General features: G+C 47.2%; 7 protein-coding genes across 7 annotated transcripts; 2 read left to right on the top strand and 5 right to left on the bottom strand.

Moving 5' to 3' along the window:
- Positions 1 to 104: 104 nt before the first annotated feature.
- On the bottom strand, positions 105 to 1,541 carry PENARI_c005G09224 (putative endo-polygalacturonase; the record flags this gene model as incomplete). The annotated part of the gene is made up of 1 exon (XM_022629944.1): positions 105 to 1,541. One exon carries the CDS (start codon positions 1,539 to 1,541, stop codon positions 105 to 107), a length of 1,437 nt encoding a protein of 478 aa, XP_022490209.1.
- A 688-nt stretch (positions 1,542 to 2,229) lies between these two features.
- PENARI_c005G03116 (uncharacterized protein) lies at positions 2,230 to 4,965 on the bottom strand (the record flags this gene model as incomplete). The annotated part of the gene is made up of 4 exons (XM_022629657.1): positions 2,230 to 3,504; positions 4,325 to 4,426; positions 4,490 to 4,589; positions 4,667 to 4,965. 4 exons carry the CDS (start codon positions 4,963 to 4,965, stop codon positions 2,230 to 2,232), a joined length of 1,776 nt encoding a protein of 591 aa, XP_022490612.1.
- Positions 4,966 to 5,477: 512 nt separating this feature from the next.
- Positions 5,478 to 6,796, top strand: PENARI_c005G05957 (uncharacterized protein; the record flags this gene model as incomplete). The annotated part of the gene is made up of 5 exons (XM_022629773.1): positions 5,478 to 5,620; positions 5,685 to 5,923; positions 5,981 to 6,051; positions 6,110 to 6,577; positions 6,791 to 6,796. 5 exons carry the CDS (start codon positions 5,478 to 5,480, stop codon positions 6,794 to 6,796), a joined length of 927 nt encoding a protein of 308 aa, XP_022490601.1.
- Positions 6,797 to 7,132: 336 nt separating this feature from the next.
- Positions 7,133 to 8,881, bottom strand: PENARI_c005G08496 (putative MFS transporter; the record flags this gene model as incomplete). Its single annotated transcript, XM_022629905.1, has 5 exons — positions 7,133 to 7,576; positions 7,651 to 8,124; positions 8,178 to 8,256; positions 8,308 to 8,534; positions 8,594 to 8,881. 5 exons carry the CDS (start codon positions 8,879 to 8,881, stop codon positions 7,133 to 7,135), a joined length of 1,512 nt encoding a protein of 503 aa, XP_022490069.1.
- A 440-nt stretch (positions 8,882 to 9,321) lies between these two features.
- PENARI_c005G09486 (glycoside hydrolase family 88 protein) lies at positions 9,322 to 10,875 on the top strand (the record flags this gene model as incomplete). Its single annotated transcript, XM_022629955.1, has 3 exons — positions 9,322 to 9,348; positions 9,401 to 9,562; positions 9,610 to 10,875. 3 exons carry the CDS (start codon positions 9,322 to 9,324, stop codon positions 10,873 to 10,875), a joined length of 1,455 nt encoding a protein of 484 aa, XP_022490185.1.
- A 108-nt stretch (positions 10,876 to 10,983) lies between these two features.
- On the bottom strand, positions 10,984 to 13,538 carry PENARI_c005G10425 (uncharacterized protein; the record flags this gene model as incomplete). Its single annotated transcript, XM_022630003.1, has 3 exons — positions 10,984 to 12,016; positions 12,075 to 12,646; positions 12,699 to 13,538. 3 exons carry the CDS (start codon positions 13,536 to 13,538, stop codon positions 10,984 to 10,986), a joined length of 2,445 nt encoding a protein of 814 aa, XP_022490565.1.
- A 545-nt stretch (positions 13,539 to 14,083) lies between these two features.
- Positions 14,084 to 15,518, bottom strand: PENARI_c005G11075 (uncharacterized protein; the record flags this gene model as incomplete). The annotated part of the gene is made up of 6 exons (XM_022630028.1): positions 14,084 to 14,441; positions 14,491 to 14,524; positions 14,585 to 15,004; positions 15,077 to 15,088; positions 15,144 to 15,279; positions 15,348 to 15,518. The coding sequence occupies 6 exons, from the start codon at positions 15,516 to 15,518 to the stop codon at positions 14,084 to 14,086; spliced, it is 1,131 nt and encodes a 376-aa protein (XP_022490298.1).
- Between the last annotated feature and the right edge of the window lie 310 nt (positions 15,519 to 15,828).

Genomic DNA, 15,828 nt, shown 5'->3' with positions numbered 1-15,828 from the left:
TGGAGGAAGGTCGCCCTTCGACGCACTGAAAATGGACTTGACGTAAAATATCCAGTGAGAATTTGAATAAGTTCAGGGCTTCATTTTAATATAGTGTGTAGCTATCACTGTAGGAATTTGAGATTCTTAACATGCTCATTGGCATATGCTGGAACGAAATCCGTAGTCAAATACCAACGTGGCTTTTTCATCGCATCGGAAATAAGCCTCCCGTTGATTGTGAGGTTTTGGAAGGTAACATCCTCAATACTCCTAGCATCATCATATCCCACCAAAATTGAAGTGTTCGCGTTGACTCCATTGTAATTCAGGTTGCGAATTGTGACATTTGAGATCCCTCGCCCTGGAGAGGTATTATAGTCCGTGTTGAACATGACTCGCATGTTTATCAACTGGCCCATCCGGAAATCCTCAACCCGAACGTCTTCGATGAGGAGATTGCGTACCAAGTTTGCATCACCGGGATTGACAGCAATGCATCCTTGATAGAGTACCTGCATCTCACGGTGATCTAGGATGTCGATATTTCGAATGATAATGTCTGACATGGTCTCAGGATTATCGGTGTTCCCGTGAGTTCCGATGTTGATCGGATGCGCAACATCAGCCCACAAAGACGAGTTCTCAATGGTGATATTCTCACTATCTCCATAGAAGTCATTTCGGTGATTATAGATGGCGACACAATCGTCCGAATTCCGCATGAAGGCTCCTGTAACCAGCACGTTTTTGGAGCAATAGAAATCCATACCGTCGCCCCATTGCGTTCCACTGAAGGATCTGATATCTTTGATAGTGACTCCATTTGCCTGTCCAACATTGAATTTGGAGTTGATAAATGTTATACCGTCAATGGTAATGTTCTGGGCGGACACTATTGAAATCCCGCTGCTCGGTTTATAGATGACACCTCGGCCACGAATAGACGCATTTGAAGAGTTGGAAAAGTTGACACTGGCAGCAAGAGCTGCGCCGCCTGCAAGATACACCGTCTGACCAGATGTAACATTGAGAACACCACCAACTACGGTGTGATACCCCGGCCCAAAATAAATGATATCTGGATCAGTCGGCGCCGGGACGTCGGCCTCAATCGGATTTCCGATAAGATGAAGGCAGTCGAATATGTCGTCGTTAACCTGGACAACAATGCTTCGTGGTTGTGTCAAGGTAAAAGTGATTGTGCCGTTGTGAACGGTGGGAATGATATCATAAGAATCGGGGCGAATGCGAACGCTTTTGATCGGGGTAGTATTGTATCGAATGGATACTTGCACAGTTCCAGAAAAATCGAAATAGGCCATTGAAGACAAATGAGTGATTGCACCCCCAGTTGTTGTATTTATTTCGTGTAGCGGTATTTGATAGGTTCCTAGGCTTTCTGGCTTGCCACCATGGACGTGTAGGCTGACGTCAAATGATGAGCCCGAAATCACTTCGGAAGGGACTGAGTAGGCTTGTAGCTTGTTGATCCCAGATTGAGAAGTTGCCGTTGCAAATGCAACTAGGCATATCGTAGCAAGAAGGCCAAACATGGTCATTGCGATCAGTCGTAATTGGTACCTCGTGAGATCTCCGCGTTCTGTTGAAGCCGCTGGGTTCCTTTCTCGGCCCTTAAGAGCTCTGTGAACCACTACTTGAAGATTACCTTCCACTCTGTTATATCAGAATAGTCCGGCAAATGGTCCGTATACACCCTGCTGATCGCCATATTGGACCTTCTCTGTAAGATCGGCGGCCCTTATTGCGGAGTTGAGTATTGCGGGGTATCAAAAGCAGTGGATCATTATTGGTAAAACGCGCAGAGGCAGAACAAAAAGGTTCTACAAGTGTGTCGAAGGAGCGGACAAAGTGCCGGACAAGTCTCCGGGTGCCTAGCTTTCTAGCTTTCTCGAGTCACTGGTGCAACTCCTCCCAACCCTTTCAGGCCATTCCTTGGGCCCCTAGCAAACGGGGATTTTAATATCTGATGCTAAATTAACCCTACCCGCTACCTAACGGCTATGAGTAGTTTTCTATAGCTAGCCAAGGGACACCAATAGGACCAAGTAAGACACTACAGCAACGTAAATATGGACAGCCAACGATAGTGCTATAAGTGTTTCTACCGGGATCGAATAGCCATGTTTTGCAAAGTTCTGGATATCTTATAAGTCTCTATTGATTTTAGAAAAGGTACGATGCAATTGATCAGATGCAATTAAGAGATCTCGACTTTTAGATCCTTATCTAGTAAGCCCAAATAAGTCCTCCCCAGCTTGGGTGATCATTCGTTGCCACAGCTCCCTCCGGACCTTCCTCACTCTGAGCCTTGGTGGTCCACGGTGCCTTCAACTTACGCTTAACAACGTATTGGTAGTACAGTATATCCCAAGCCGGTAGCGCATTAGATATTCCTCTATTATATTCGGCGATAGTGGCCCACGGAGCCCCAACCAGGACTGCTTCACACCTATGCCATGCTGGATCATAAGTGACGGTCTCGTTGAGATTATATGCTGCAGAATATTCGGATGCCTTGAGCAAAAGATTGTCTCCAAGCTTGTAGAGGTCTACCCCTTGAGTTTGTGCCACCCGAGCTGCATATGCAGTCCATGCAATACCAGATATTGTGTGACCTGGTTCATACATCAGAATAAGCTTGCTTCGTTCATCCGGAGATGATAGTGCACTGAGCGGGTGATAGGTACCTTGATCGCGACCTGATTCCACGGATTGTCCAGTCGACGGTTTGTACATGGCGAAGACACCAGCACAGGGGTCATTGATGAAAGCGTTCATGGCATAATTGTATAGAGTGACGTCATCCAAGTAGACCGCAAAGCTCAACAAAGACTTGATGCTGACCATACCGTAGTTTGCCTGTCCTATGACAGCTGCCTGTCGAGAAAACAGCCAATATAACTGATTACTGAAGCCGGTGCCTCCTCGCCACGAAGCACCCGCTTCAGTCCAGTTGCCCTCCCAACGCATTATTTCAGCTGCATTGACGAAAAGATCTCCGTCTAACCCGATCAATAATGAGCGATCGGTACCAATGATACCTGTCAAGTTGGACCCCCAGGCGTCTAGGATCGAGGTACTGCGATCCCAATGAGCCTGATCTTTGGTAATATACCACATCATGGCGTTTTGCCATGCAGCACGTGAATCACTAGCGAATGAGGTGTAGTTGCTGATTTTCCCTCGCGAAAGGACAGAGTATGGTCCTTTCATGGTATAATTTGAAAGGGAATGGGCGTCGGTACTGAAGTTGGCGAAAGTGGATGCCCAAGGTTCCTTATTGGACAGAACATTGTTGCGAATACGCTCCAGGTCGTCGTGTGAGTGCCAGAGGCCGGGATGAGCAAAATCACCTGGGTGCCTTTTGAGGTAAGGATTGATGTTGTCCACATTAGAGACAGCTATCACTGGAAGAGGTCCATATATGCCCGGAACATCATTGACACTTGCATCTGAGCAAGTGCCGAGGAAGGTAACTGCGACAAGTAACAGTTGAGTTACCTAAAACCGAATTAATTCATTATCACAGCCAAAGTGTACATCCACTGACCTGCATCTCGGTTCAATGTGATCGTGCTGAATGTGGAATGTTGCAAACACGGAAATTTTCATTACTTGCAGCTCTGCCGAGTGGATTTCATGTATTAAACCGTGATAGATATTTCTGTTCCCCGCGTTCTACATTTCGTGCCATCTCCGGAGGCTACTCCGGAGACTACCCCGGAGACGAAAATGCGGGGAATTCAAAGCTTTTGCGGGATGCTAGCGTGATCCAGATAATGTACAAGTTCTGCAGTTTGAGACCTATGTTTGTTTCCTCCGGCAACTCTCCCGTTATCTAGAAAGCGTTAAGGGCGAGGAATCATAGTTAGGGGTTGTGTATATTTCTAACCTGGTATTTGAAGCCGCGCCTTTTGGCGGCTTGGATATCTTCTTATCTAGGTATCATACTAGTAGTCATAATTTCCAGGCCGGTAAAGCAAGTAAAAAGGATGTCTATCTGGCCACAAGAGCTTCTATTTAGTAGGTTGCTATATTACTTTCGAGACAGGTCGCACCTCTCGAGCTATGGCCAAGTTTTGTACCAAATGAGAACAGCCATTCCAATTTCTCTAACCAAACTTAACAGTAAGGTAGATTAGGATTCGAACAACTTCCTGCAATGAAAGTCTGGGAAACTTTAGGCAAATCCGACTCGAACAGCTGGCTCGTCGGATCAAGGATTCTGTCGACGATATGAATAACTCCCTTTAATACAATAGACGGTGACGTTAATTACTATAGTCCTAACTCCTCGATGGGTAGGCAAAACGAGACTCACACTTGTGACTGAATTGTCTGGTCCGGTGACGGTTGCAACATTGTTGATCTTCACTTGACCACCTTCGTCCATGATTGTACTAATATAAAGATAACTTGCAGTCTACTTGGAGATTTGGGCTATTAGAGCATCCACTAAAAGTCTAAGCAGGAAAGAACAACTAACCTGCACACGTGACAAGGTTGAATTGAAGTTACTGCTTGTCAACTTCGAATTAGGGATGTAGTGATGGTTGATCAAATTACCAATCCACCATTTGCCTTTTCTGTTAGGGAATGAAATTCAGTTAGTAATTATAGGGCTATAATGAGTGGACAAATTGAAAACATTGGTAGGACATACGGTGTTGCAGCAAATGAGGAATAGTAGGCGCCGGTGTGTTCAAAGGCCTCGTTACTGGGAGCGAAGAAAGTAAAAGACCAAGTGGGAGCAGTGTCGAATGCCTTGACAAAGCCCGCTGGCTCTCTCAAAATCTGTGACAAGTTTGAAAGATCCTCTCTCGAGTCGATGAAATCTAATAATGTCGTGACGTTTGCAGGCTTCGGGGCGACGTAGACTTGTGGTGGTTCTTTGACATAGCTGAGCTTTTCGCCAGCGGCCCACACAAGGACATTAAAGAACAAAAGGAACAAGACAGACATCATGGTAGTTAGTATAGTATAGTTGGCTCACCTAGGCGAGAAAGAGGCCGACTAATATCTTCAGTTTTAAGATTAGCAGGAAATACGGCGGCGGGGTTGTGCTCCGGCAAAAACCCCGTGAACCCCTCATCATTTGAATAGCGCGGCATAAATAAGAATCCAAAAACAACCATAAGTTGTACGGCTATTGTTAGTGCATCAAAGCAAAACCTCGTGGCCTAAGAATCCAAGACAAAGATAATGATAGCAACTACCACAGGATCAAAGTTTATCTTTGGGTTATGTATGCTGCCAGGAGTCTTGGGAGGTTTGGCCGCCACTCCCCAAATGGGCTGGAATAGGTATGTATTCCATGTACTTACACGTATGCTAAACAATTCGATTTCAACTCACATCAACTATTCACTAGCTGGAACTCATTTAAAGCAAATATCAACCAAACAATAATAGAGGACACTGCTAGCCTACTTGTTAGCACTGGCCTCCGTGATGCGGGCTACAGTTACCTCATTATGGATGAGGGCTGGCAAGCAATGAAAAGGGACGTGAATGGACGTCAACAGCCAAACGCTACCAGGTTCCCCAAAGGAATAGGCGCGATTGCAGATTTCGTTCATAGCAAGGGGTTAAAAGTAGGAATCTATAGCGACGCTGGGTACGCTACCATAAGTTATCCGCATTATTTTTCTATCAATATTTATACTAACTAAACCTTCAAGGATATATGACTGCGCATTCTATCCGGGGTCCTGGGGATACGAAGAGCTCGACGCTGCAACTTATGCCGCGTGGGGCATTGACTACCTCAAATATGATAATTGCGGAGGGTTCCAAGCCAACACTGAAAGTCCACAGATTCGGTTTTCAGCCATGAGGGATGCACTCCGGAATAGTGGCCGATCTATCTTCTATTCTATCTGCCAGTGGGGCCACCAATTCCCCTGGTATTGGGCTGATGGTGAGCTTCCATTACAGCTTTCTTGTGCATTGTCGCTAAATATGTACATGACATTAGAGATTAGCCAATCATATCGTATATCGGGAGATATCACTGGTGTTTTTGGTGACACAGGTAAAGACTGTGCTGTGAGTTATTCTTTGTGTTGATGATATGTTTCAGATCGTATGCTAACGAGCGAAACAGTGCAAAACAGCATACTGCTTGGACGTTGGCTATGCTGGCTGCAGTGTGCTAACTATCATCCGAAAAATGAGAGAGCTCAGCGCCTTTCAGAGACCTGGAAGTTGGGCCGATATGGATATGCTCGAGATTGGCAACGGCAACATGACGCTCCATGAACAGCAGACCCACCTGACATTTTGGGCCGCTTTGAAATCACCTTTGATAATTGGGGCTGATCTCCAAACGCTCTCCAACGAAAGTCTGAATGTGTTGAGAAACAAGGAGATAATCGCTATCTCACAAGACGCCCTTGGTGAAGCAGTGACATATCTTCCGAATTTGAGCAAAGACAAAAGCATTCAGGTTTGGGCTGGACCGTTGACTGGAGGGAAAGTTTTGATTTTAGTACTCAGTGAACTGGCAAACGCGACCACTGTAAATATTTCGCTTGGTGATATCCCAGGTCTGACGTCTTATTCTTCCTACAAGGTCAGAGATATATGGGGCGCAAGGAATCTTGGTCAGGCAAAGGGAAATGTTACATTACAGGTAGCTACACACCAGACCAAAGCTCTTGTTCTCAGCTAGAGCTTGAAAAATGCTACATTATCTCTAAATAAGATATCTGGACATAAAATGATCATTTTATAAATACAATCAAGCAAATTTGCACTAGAATGGATACTAATGTCACATCGCTAGTCTTAAATTTACGTGAGACTTAACCTCCAATCTACACTATATAACTGATGGTAAGAAGATCCAACTATTGATTTTAGCTACTAATCACTTGAATTTGGGAAATTTTGGACAGCTATAAGTTACCCAGGATCACATGGTCAAAGAGGATACGACGTCTTTGTCGTCAATTATCAAAATACCATCATAAAATGTGGCCCCCCATTTTACAGCGGAGTGAAAGGGAATTTTTTTATAGGCTTTATCAACGATAGCTCTTATGGGCTGGGTCATGAAGCCCTGGTAAATCCTTTGAGTTGTATTTCGTCAAATCAAAATATATTAAGACTTGCGGTAGCTCTGTAGTTAGTATACATAACGGAAATTTGGGTTCTCGCGATCAGTGAGATCCTCAAAAGCCAAGTCATGAACCACTTCACTCGTCGCCTGCTTCTTCGAACGGTTCCTGGCCATGATTATCACCCGAGTTAGGATAACTAGGGTAACATACACGGCATAAATAACGATATGTGCCAAAAAGCCATGCAGATAACGAGGAGCATCTTTGTTTTGGAAGATCTGAGGCGCAATCAGGTTTCCGACAGCCCAACCAACGAACAGCATAGTCATAGTGAAGCTTTTCTTAGATTGCCCTGCAACATTTCGGGTGATAAGTGAAATAATCATGTTGCCTTGTGCAAGGAAAAATTGCGTGCAGTAGAATGCAATCAGCATTCCACCTGCATTTGATGGAGTCGGGGTAACCACCATGATAACTATTGTACCGACAATTGCTGGGATTGCGCATATCTATATCTGGTCAGCCACTGAAGCTTCCCTATAAAATTCACGTGCTACCCAAGTAGGAACCTGGATATACTTACAATCATCACCAGACATGTCTGCTGGAAGCGTTGAGATGCCCATGCAGACCCAACCATGACAATAATGGTCCACGCTCCTTGGGCAATGTTAAGGAGCTGCGTTTGAAGTAGCGAGAAACCAAACTTTTGAATAATGAGATTGGAGAACACTCCCAAGCCACCGATTACCAAGTTCGCAACTAGAATGAGCATAACACAGCACCAAACCAGAGGATCCTTAATGGCCTCGATAATTTGGTACTTCTTATACTCTTTGTTCTCAATACCAGTCTCGTTGTGCCGCACTCGTTCGATCATCAAGCGCTTCTCATCCTCTGTAAAGCACTTTGCCGATATAGGGCTATCAGGGAGGAAGAGTCCGATAAAAACCGACCAACAGCATGTGAAAAGACCGAGGACCAAGAACAGAAGCTGCCAACTCTTAATCGGTCCGCCTTTGAAGTGGGAGACACCAAAGGCTAAAAGACCTCCGATCTAAGCTTGTTAGCATTTAGTTCAAAGAATGGAGTGATGGTATGGCTGTTTACAATCAGTTGCACCCCAGTCATGCAATACCAAATCGAGTTCAAGACGGCTTGTTCCTCTCTTTTATACCACATTGCGGTCCTTCATTAAGGTCAGCCAATGGTCACCCAGTGAGCTTCTGAAATCACTTACACTAGCATCATAGCAGGCTGTACACAGCTCTCAAAAAATCCAAGTAGGAATCGGACCACCATAAGAGACGCAAACTTGGTAGAAGCCGCTGAGCACGCTACAACGGCTCCCCAAATGAATACATTGACAGCTAGTGTCTTTGCCACAGGAAGCTTTTGTAAGAGCAGGTTCTGCGGATACTCGCCAACAAGAATGCCAATGTAGAGAATTGTTCCCAACCACGAATACTAGAGCACGAATACGCATCAGCTATCCGTGAAAAATGCTTAACGTATGGAAGGCTTACCTGCTGACCCACTAGGTGGGTATCATCCTTAATCCCCATGATGGAGGCATAGTTCAAGATTCCTTTATCAAGAGACTGACAAAAATAGGTGATGACCTGGATAACAAGGACGCGGCGAGTGATCTTCCAGAAAAGCCGTCGGTCGGTGGCCGTGTCAATTTCAATATGGGGGTCAGCTGCATAGAAATCGGTCTTCTCTTTCACTTCATGTTTATCTGTCATATCCAGGTTTGAATGCATTTCTTCTTGATGAACGGTCGCTGCCATTTCGCTATCTTTCGAGGCCATGGTGCGCAAGGAAGCAGTAAGGTGGGAAACACCTCTCGTAGGGAGCCTCTCAGTCGGTATTTGTAGCAAACTTGCTTTCCATATCACATCTCACCTGATATTGAGATCAGTCCAGAGTTTACCTCCAAAGGAATTGCAGGTAGGAGGGGTCAACCTTCCAGGACGCCACAGCGGAGGAAGTGCCGGACATTCCCCCGGACGCCAGCGAAGAATGCTGGCCCCGGTGTTTGTGCCGCAGAGCTCTCTGGGAGGATTCAGTAAGTTACCTACGCTTTATTGGAAGTTTAGCTATCTCTTGGAGCCTCTATATGCCCAATCTCCTCACTGCGGATGAAGTGCCGGTACTTCGCCCGACATCTAGGCCTGACACCGAGAGCCGACAATGTTCATAAAGATCGATAAATACTGTGAGTTTGACCGGGAATGTCTGAGGAATTGCAATGTCTCTAGACGACTCACCCATCACAGTATGTTGAACTATCAAGCTTCTGTGATACGTCTTGCTGACATGGTAACCAGGAACCTAGCCACAAGCGGGCGAAAACCGAGAGAAAGGACATGAATGGGGTAAATGGTATTAAAGGCTCACCTCAGGCTCCATTGGAGCGGGTAACAGAGGCTCTTTTCTCTGCATCTGTTGAGGCCAAGGTCTGGAGCGTGGCAACTCGCGCATTAGGAACTGTAAGAATATCACAAAAAACTTGAAAACAGTTTCTAAATAAGTCCAGCTTAGTCCCCCAGTACTCTATCCCGAATACACCGACGCAAGCGGCAACTATGTCTACCGAACACTCGACTTCTGGACATCAGGCTTCTTCCCAGGGTCGCTATACCTCCTCCTCGAACGCGCTATTCAGTATCCTCAATACAAGCCATTAATACCCGATGGCAAATCGCAAATCAGACCTCACCACCTCCAGCTCGAGCATCTATGCCGTTGGTGGACCACCAACTTACACCAGAATGCATTGAAGCGCGACACACATGATCTTGGCTTCATGATTGCGCCATGGGCTATGAAGTCCTGGGAAATACACCGAGATCCAGCGGCATTCAACACACTTATCATGGCTGCACACTCCCTTGCAAGCCGGTTCAACGCAACAACGCAGTGCCTTCGAAGCTGGGACGTCTGCATTACGCAAAAATACAAATTCACAGACCCATCGCGCGACTTCCTGGTCATCATCGATAACATGCTAAATCTGGATCTCCTTTTCTGGGCTGCAAAGGAAACTTCAAATCGTGCGCTGTATGATATGGCACAGGCACATGCGCACACAACACGCAAACATCATATCCGCGAGGATAAAAGTACATTCCACGTCGTGAACTTCGATGCAGACACCGGGGGTGTCAAATCCCGGTTCACGAACCAGGGGTACAGTGACGATAGTTGCTGGGCTCGAGGACAGGCATGGGGTATTCTGGGATTCATGCAGACCTATGAGTGGACACGGGACCCTGTATTCTTGAACACGGCCAGGGACCTGGCGAAGTACTTCATTGCGCATTTGCCGGCTGATGGCGTGCCATACTGGGATTTGACTGCGCCTGTGACAGAGACGAGTCCTCGGGATACGTCTGCAGCTATGGTTGCCGCTTGTGGTTTGTTGCTTCTTTATAAAGCGCTAAAGGGTGGCATAGAGGCGGATAACTATCTCCAGGAAGCGTTCCAGCTCGTTAATGGTGTTGTCCACACGAATATGAACCGGCAAACACTTCAGTTTGGGGTCACCCATCCCGCACTGCAAGTTGCAGTATATCCAGAAGGATGTATCGATGAATGTGCTAGTGATGGTTTCGATTTATTGTGTGTCTCGCAGAGCTCCAACTCGATAGTGAACTGCGAGACAATTCTGGGCGGTGCCACCATCAACAACTACGAGTTCGCGCCAAGGCGGTGGTCCAACCATGGGCTGGTGTATGCAGACTATTACTTCTTGCTTTTCGGCAATATGCTTCTTCGCATGGGCTTAACCGACCCTAAGTAGACCATGAAGGAAAATGGCCGGAAACGCGATTCGATTTTGCTGTGTTCGTACAAAGAAAGTTTGGTAGACAATATAGAATCGTACATCGGATCAGAGACCTTCCACACATTAGTCACAAGAGCCTAGCCTACTGATATTATCCATCATTGACAGATTCCTTGGTGCCTTGTTCGGGTCATGGCTCCCTATTTGCGCTCCACTATAGCGACTGATCCTTTTGCCAGGACTGGGAATCAGGTTGAAAACGTGAGAGAGATCCTCTTGGGGACTGACAGCGGCATTTCCAAAAGGCGCATTTGGACCTTGCCACACATTAAATTGCTGATTGTATGACCGCCTGTCCAACGGCGATGGCGCTTGATACTCGACCGGTACATATACCGAGAGCGGATCTGATCGGGAGAAGGCAGGGAAGTCTTGCTGAAAGGCTGGTGGGAGTGGCGGAAAAGCGAGGCTAAAAGGATCCAGAGTATATGACTCTTGCAGTGGCTGTCTGCTTACATATCCAGTACGGGGTGCTGCACTAGTTGCTATATAGGGGAAGATACCAGGATCAGACGGCGAGGTTCCGATGACAGGTTGCGGTTGATGTTGCTCCCTTGACTCGTCGGAGTATGCGGTCTGTCTGATATCCAGGCTTGGGCAAGGGGCAGCACACGAGTTACTCTGAGCCTCTATAAGTCGCTTTGCGAAGCTTGATGCCAGATTGTCGCCGAGAGGGCTTGTGGTCTCATTGCGCCCAGTCCATCGCTGGGAAATTTCGAGGAGGCTGGCGATCAACGTATCGAGGGCTGAGGGAATAGGAACTTGATTGTATCTGCTGTGGGCCAGTAGCATTCTTCCAGCAATGAATAGGCAAAACGAGAATTGAGGATTGGTGAAGATGGGCGAAAATGATAGGAACTGTCGTCCGATAGTAGCGATCTCAGAAGCTGCCTCCAAACATGTCTCAGCAGAGGCCGTGGATGGCAGCTTCACCGGACAATTCTGCCAGTGGGGAGGTGGGTATGCGATTCCCTGATGCAATAAAATCACGGCCGTATTATGGGTGATATGCGCTAATGTCAAGTTCGGATCCATCACACCGTCGGCATTGAGCACTGAGGCCTCTCTCCATTTCGGGGGCAGATACAACTTCCACCTGGGGGTCAAATGTCAGTATAAAGCCAGTAGATAGATTATATGCTTGTAATACTCACTGAATCAGCCGTAAATCCAGTTCCTTGAACTTCATTAACCAAATCCGAGCCTTCTCAGCATCCTCAACAATAAAGGCATGATGAAGGAAGAAGTTTGTGACCAGGACTAGTGACTCAGTGGCCTCAATATTGTACGCAAAGCCACCGATCGAGTCCTCGTTATCAATGGTCATCGACGCGCGGCTCCCAGCCTGAAGCGAACTGGTTGAGTTTGTATCCTCCGAGTCTGAGATCCCAAAATACGGCGTCCGAACCTCTGTTTCTTTCTCCCATATCGCTCCTTCACAGGGAAGACGGCGCTTTACATCGGCGCTAGTCAGACTTATCTTCCAGCCTGTGGAAACGCTGCAGAACCGATCCATCAAGAACACCGTCCAGAACACACGCCGGCGCTCTTCAGTTTCACTCCAGGACTTGGATGGAGACAAGAACACCATGCGCCGGATCAAAGTCTCGCCTGAGTTTTGTGCACGGCTTAGGATGTCCTCCTCGACGCCAAGTTGCAATTGTTCAACCGTGCCGACCATGCTTCCAACGATAGACCATGACGAAGGTCCGCGGCCTCGGCCAATCTGCAAGAAGGAATGAGCTAAGGTATCAAAAGGTAAAGCTAAGTGAGCCTACAGTCTCAAATGCAATGATCACCAATGCCTGCAGGTTCTCGACAGAGAAGGACTCGGTGCTGTCTAATATGACCTTTTGTCGGCTCTGTTCGGCAATCTTTGCCTTTTTTTCTTCATCGCGGAGAGATTCACTTTGAGAGAAGCGTGCGCAAACAGCAATAATTGCGTGAAGGATGCAGGTAATACGCGGGCGCTCATCTGGAGATTTTACGCGCTCCCGAAATCTGGCCACATGAAGAACCGGGATCCAAGGATGGATGTTGACGAAGTAAAAGTCCACCAGCTCCGTCATGACATCAGTCGACAAAAGGCCGTCTATCTCGTTCTCTGTATCGACGAAGGCGCGTAAGGTAGTAGACTCGCAGCGAGGTCGTTTTGCTGGACGCGAGACAGGCTCCGCATCGCCATTCCGTTGCTCGCCCCTCCGGTCTGGAATCGATGACGCCTGAAGCAAAGCAAATTTCAGCTCTTCTCTTCGCTGAGCCAAGCTTGTGATGTTGGCCGGTCGCTCGCTAGGTTCCGGGAGGGAGTCATTTGGGTATAATGTCCTCCACATCGTTTGCCATAGTATTTCCTGGCCAAGGAACATATTCTCCAGTGTTTCGATCCGGCGATAAAGCTGGTCGACGGCGCCGGCGCGGAGACCAGGCTTCATGCGCCGCTCATCATAGACACAGTCGACGTTGAAGCGGATGCATTCCGAACAAGGCTGTTCCCGACTGCAGCGGGCCTTCTTCTTTCGACAAGACTGGCAGGCGGGAACATCCTCGTGCGGTTTGGGTGCATCCTGTGGCTCCTGGCCGTTTTCGGCACTGTCGGTATTGCTAGACTTTGGTGGCATTGACGACGGTCAACCCCCGATTGCGCTTGAAATTTCAACGATGTAGAACGAGACTCCCCCTATTGCTGGGGCTCCTATTGTGAAGACTGTCATAATCTGGGGTGGAATGACAAGTCCCCGCTCCCCCAGGAAACATGGCGTCTCGGCTAAAACGCGAATTCGTGGGGAAGTTAACCTTGTCTTTCCTAGGCGTCGCCAATCACTGTTCACAAAGGGCCGCGGAGGGGGCGGAGGAATGGCCGGAGGTACTCCCGGCCCTCCTTGCCGGGATATTGCCTCATCTGGCCTAGCGTGTTCTACAACTACAGTATACAGTGCTGCATCATGCTAACCTTGGAATTGATATTTATTGCAACTTGTTATTTAGCAGTATATTGAATATTATGCACATAAGGAAAGGAGCATGAGAATACCTCTCTTCTATGTATTTATTCCCTCTTTCTGTAACCCCGAACTATAGAACGGAAGAGGCAGAGGCTCGTGAAAATTAGATGCGAGATTTTTCATGTTTCAAAGGGGTATCTGTTTTATTGTGCTCATCAATGCTATTTTCCACTGTGCAGATTGGCTGGTACCACTTCTTGGTACTTCCTGCGTTGTCCACCCTCCAAGTCCGTCTCTTCATCACTCTCCACAGATATCTCTTGTGTTTGCCAGATACCCTGCTGGCTATTATTGCTCTCAACATCAAATGCTTGCCGTTTTGATCTCTCAAGCGGAAGTTCTGATTCTGAGCCGATGGGTTTAACGGCGCTATGAGAGGGGTTGGATGAAAGTTTGAAGCCTACCCCTGAGCTTGGGTTTCCAGTTTCGGAATGAGAGGCTTTTGACTCGAAAGTCTTGCGGAAGAATGGGCGAAGTGTGGGTATACATGCAGCGACAATGACGACATTCTGCTCGACGCTAGAAGGGAATCAGCAGAAGTACATGACATGGAAACTAAAATACTCACAGTCCCCACAGCACAAGCGGAACAACATTGAACACTATCCCAGCATCAGCAAGTCTCACGCTAGACACCCTAAATGAGAAGCGAAGAAACTCACAAGGATCTGTCCGATCAGTAAAGAGATGCAAATAAGTAGCCTTGACAACAGTAACAATAGCGGAGAGCAGCGTCAATCCCATCATAATACAAATCCCCAACTTGGTCGAAAACCGCATCTGCAAATTCCAAAAAGCGCGAATAGGCACAACGGCCAAAACAATGTCTGTAAATGTCGTATATGCGCTAACCCAGTATGAGTAGTCATTGAAGACCTTCGGGCTCCAACATGTTCCCTTCACAGAGGGATCCCAGAGGGCGGCTGTGGGTGTGCATTGGAAAAATATGACGAAAACTGATATTAGAGCGAATAGCACTTGGAGTGTTGTCATTGTGTACAGACATCCTGTGCGCCACGGGTTTCGGTCTAGGAGGTTACTGATTAGGATTGCGATTGAGATGTTTGGGAAGCTGAAGGAGCCTATATCAGCAAGTGTGGTTAGTATTGTAGTTCCGGTCTGACTCCGAGCATCGTAGTTGAGAATGGACGAACCGATATTAAAGGCTGATTGTACAAGTTAGTTTTCAAATACTTCAATCTTGAGCGATGCCAAACATACGATATCCCAGAATCTGCCAATAAGCCGTCAAAGCCAGCCTCTCCTGCCCATGCTCCGCAATAACAGCAGCAGTGTGGCGCCCCAATCCCAATGTAACGGAGTACGAAACGAACGCCGCAGCAATAATGCTCAAAGCCTGTAGAGGACAATGGGTGCCGTTAGCTCCGCTTCTTGCATGGCTTAATACAAACAAACGCCCCTTACCAGCGAAAGGAAAATAAAAAAGTCATCCCAGCCCAGCTTCTTGACATGTGCCCGGGTCGTAAGTTTTAGAAAAACAGTTCCGATCGCGATCCCGGTGAAAACCCATGCGCAGACATTAATTTCCTTTGCTTTGGTCTCGTTGAAGTTCACATCGGTGATGATGGTGCTCATTTTGCATTGATCCGATATAGCCAGGAACGTATGTGGCTTACAACCCCATAAAAAAACGCCAGGGTTTGGGGGTAGGTCATTTATACATGAAGAAAATAGCCGACGGAACCGTTGGGATAATATGGAGAAAGAGGCCGGGAAACAAAATCTTCAGCCATAGGACCGGCAGCCTGGTCAATGGGATTATTGAAAAGGTGCCAATGTACATGTATCGAGCTAGTATGGACCCGCATGAATCCTTCGAATAGCAGCCCTAACTAAATTAGGCAAGAGGCAAATATCTGCCGAGCATCTGATACATGGGCCTCGG

Source organism: Penicillium arizonense (genome assembly GCF_001773325.1).
Source record: "Penicillium arizonense strain CBS 141311 chromosome Unknown PENARI_contig005, whole genome shotgun sequence".
NCBI lineage: Eukaryota > Fungi > Ascomycota > Eurotiomycetes > Eurotiales > Aspergillaceae > Penicillium > Penicillium arizonense.
This window is presented reverse-complemented; position numbering and strand designations above follow the sequence as displayed.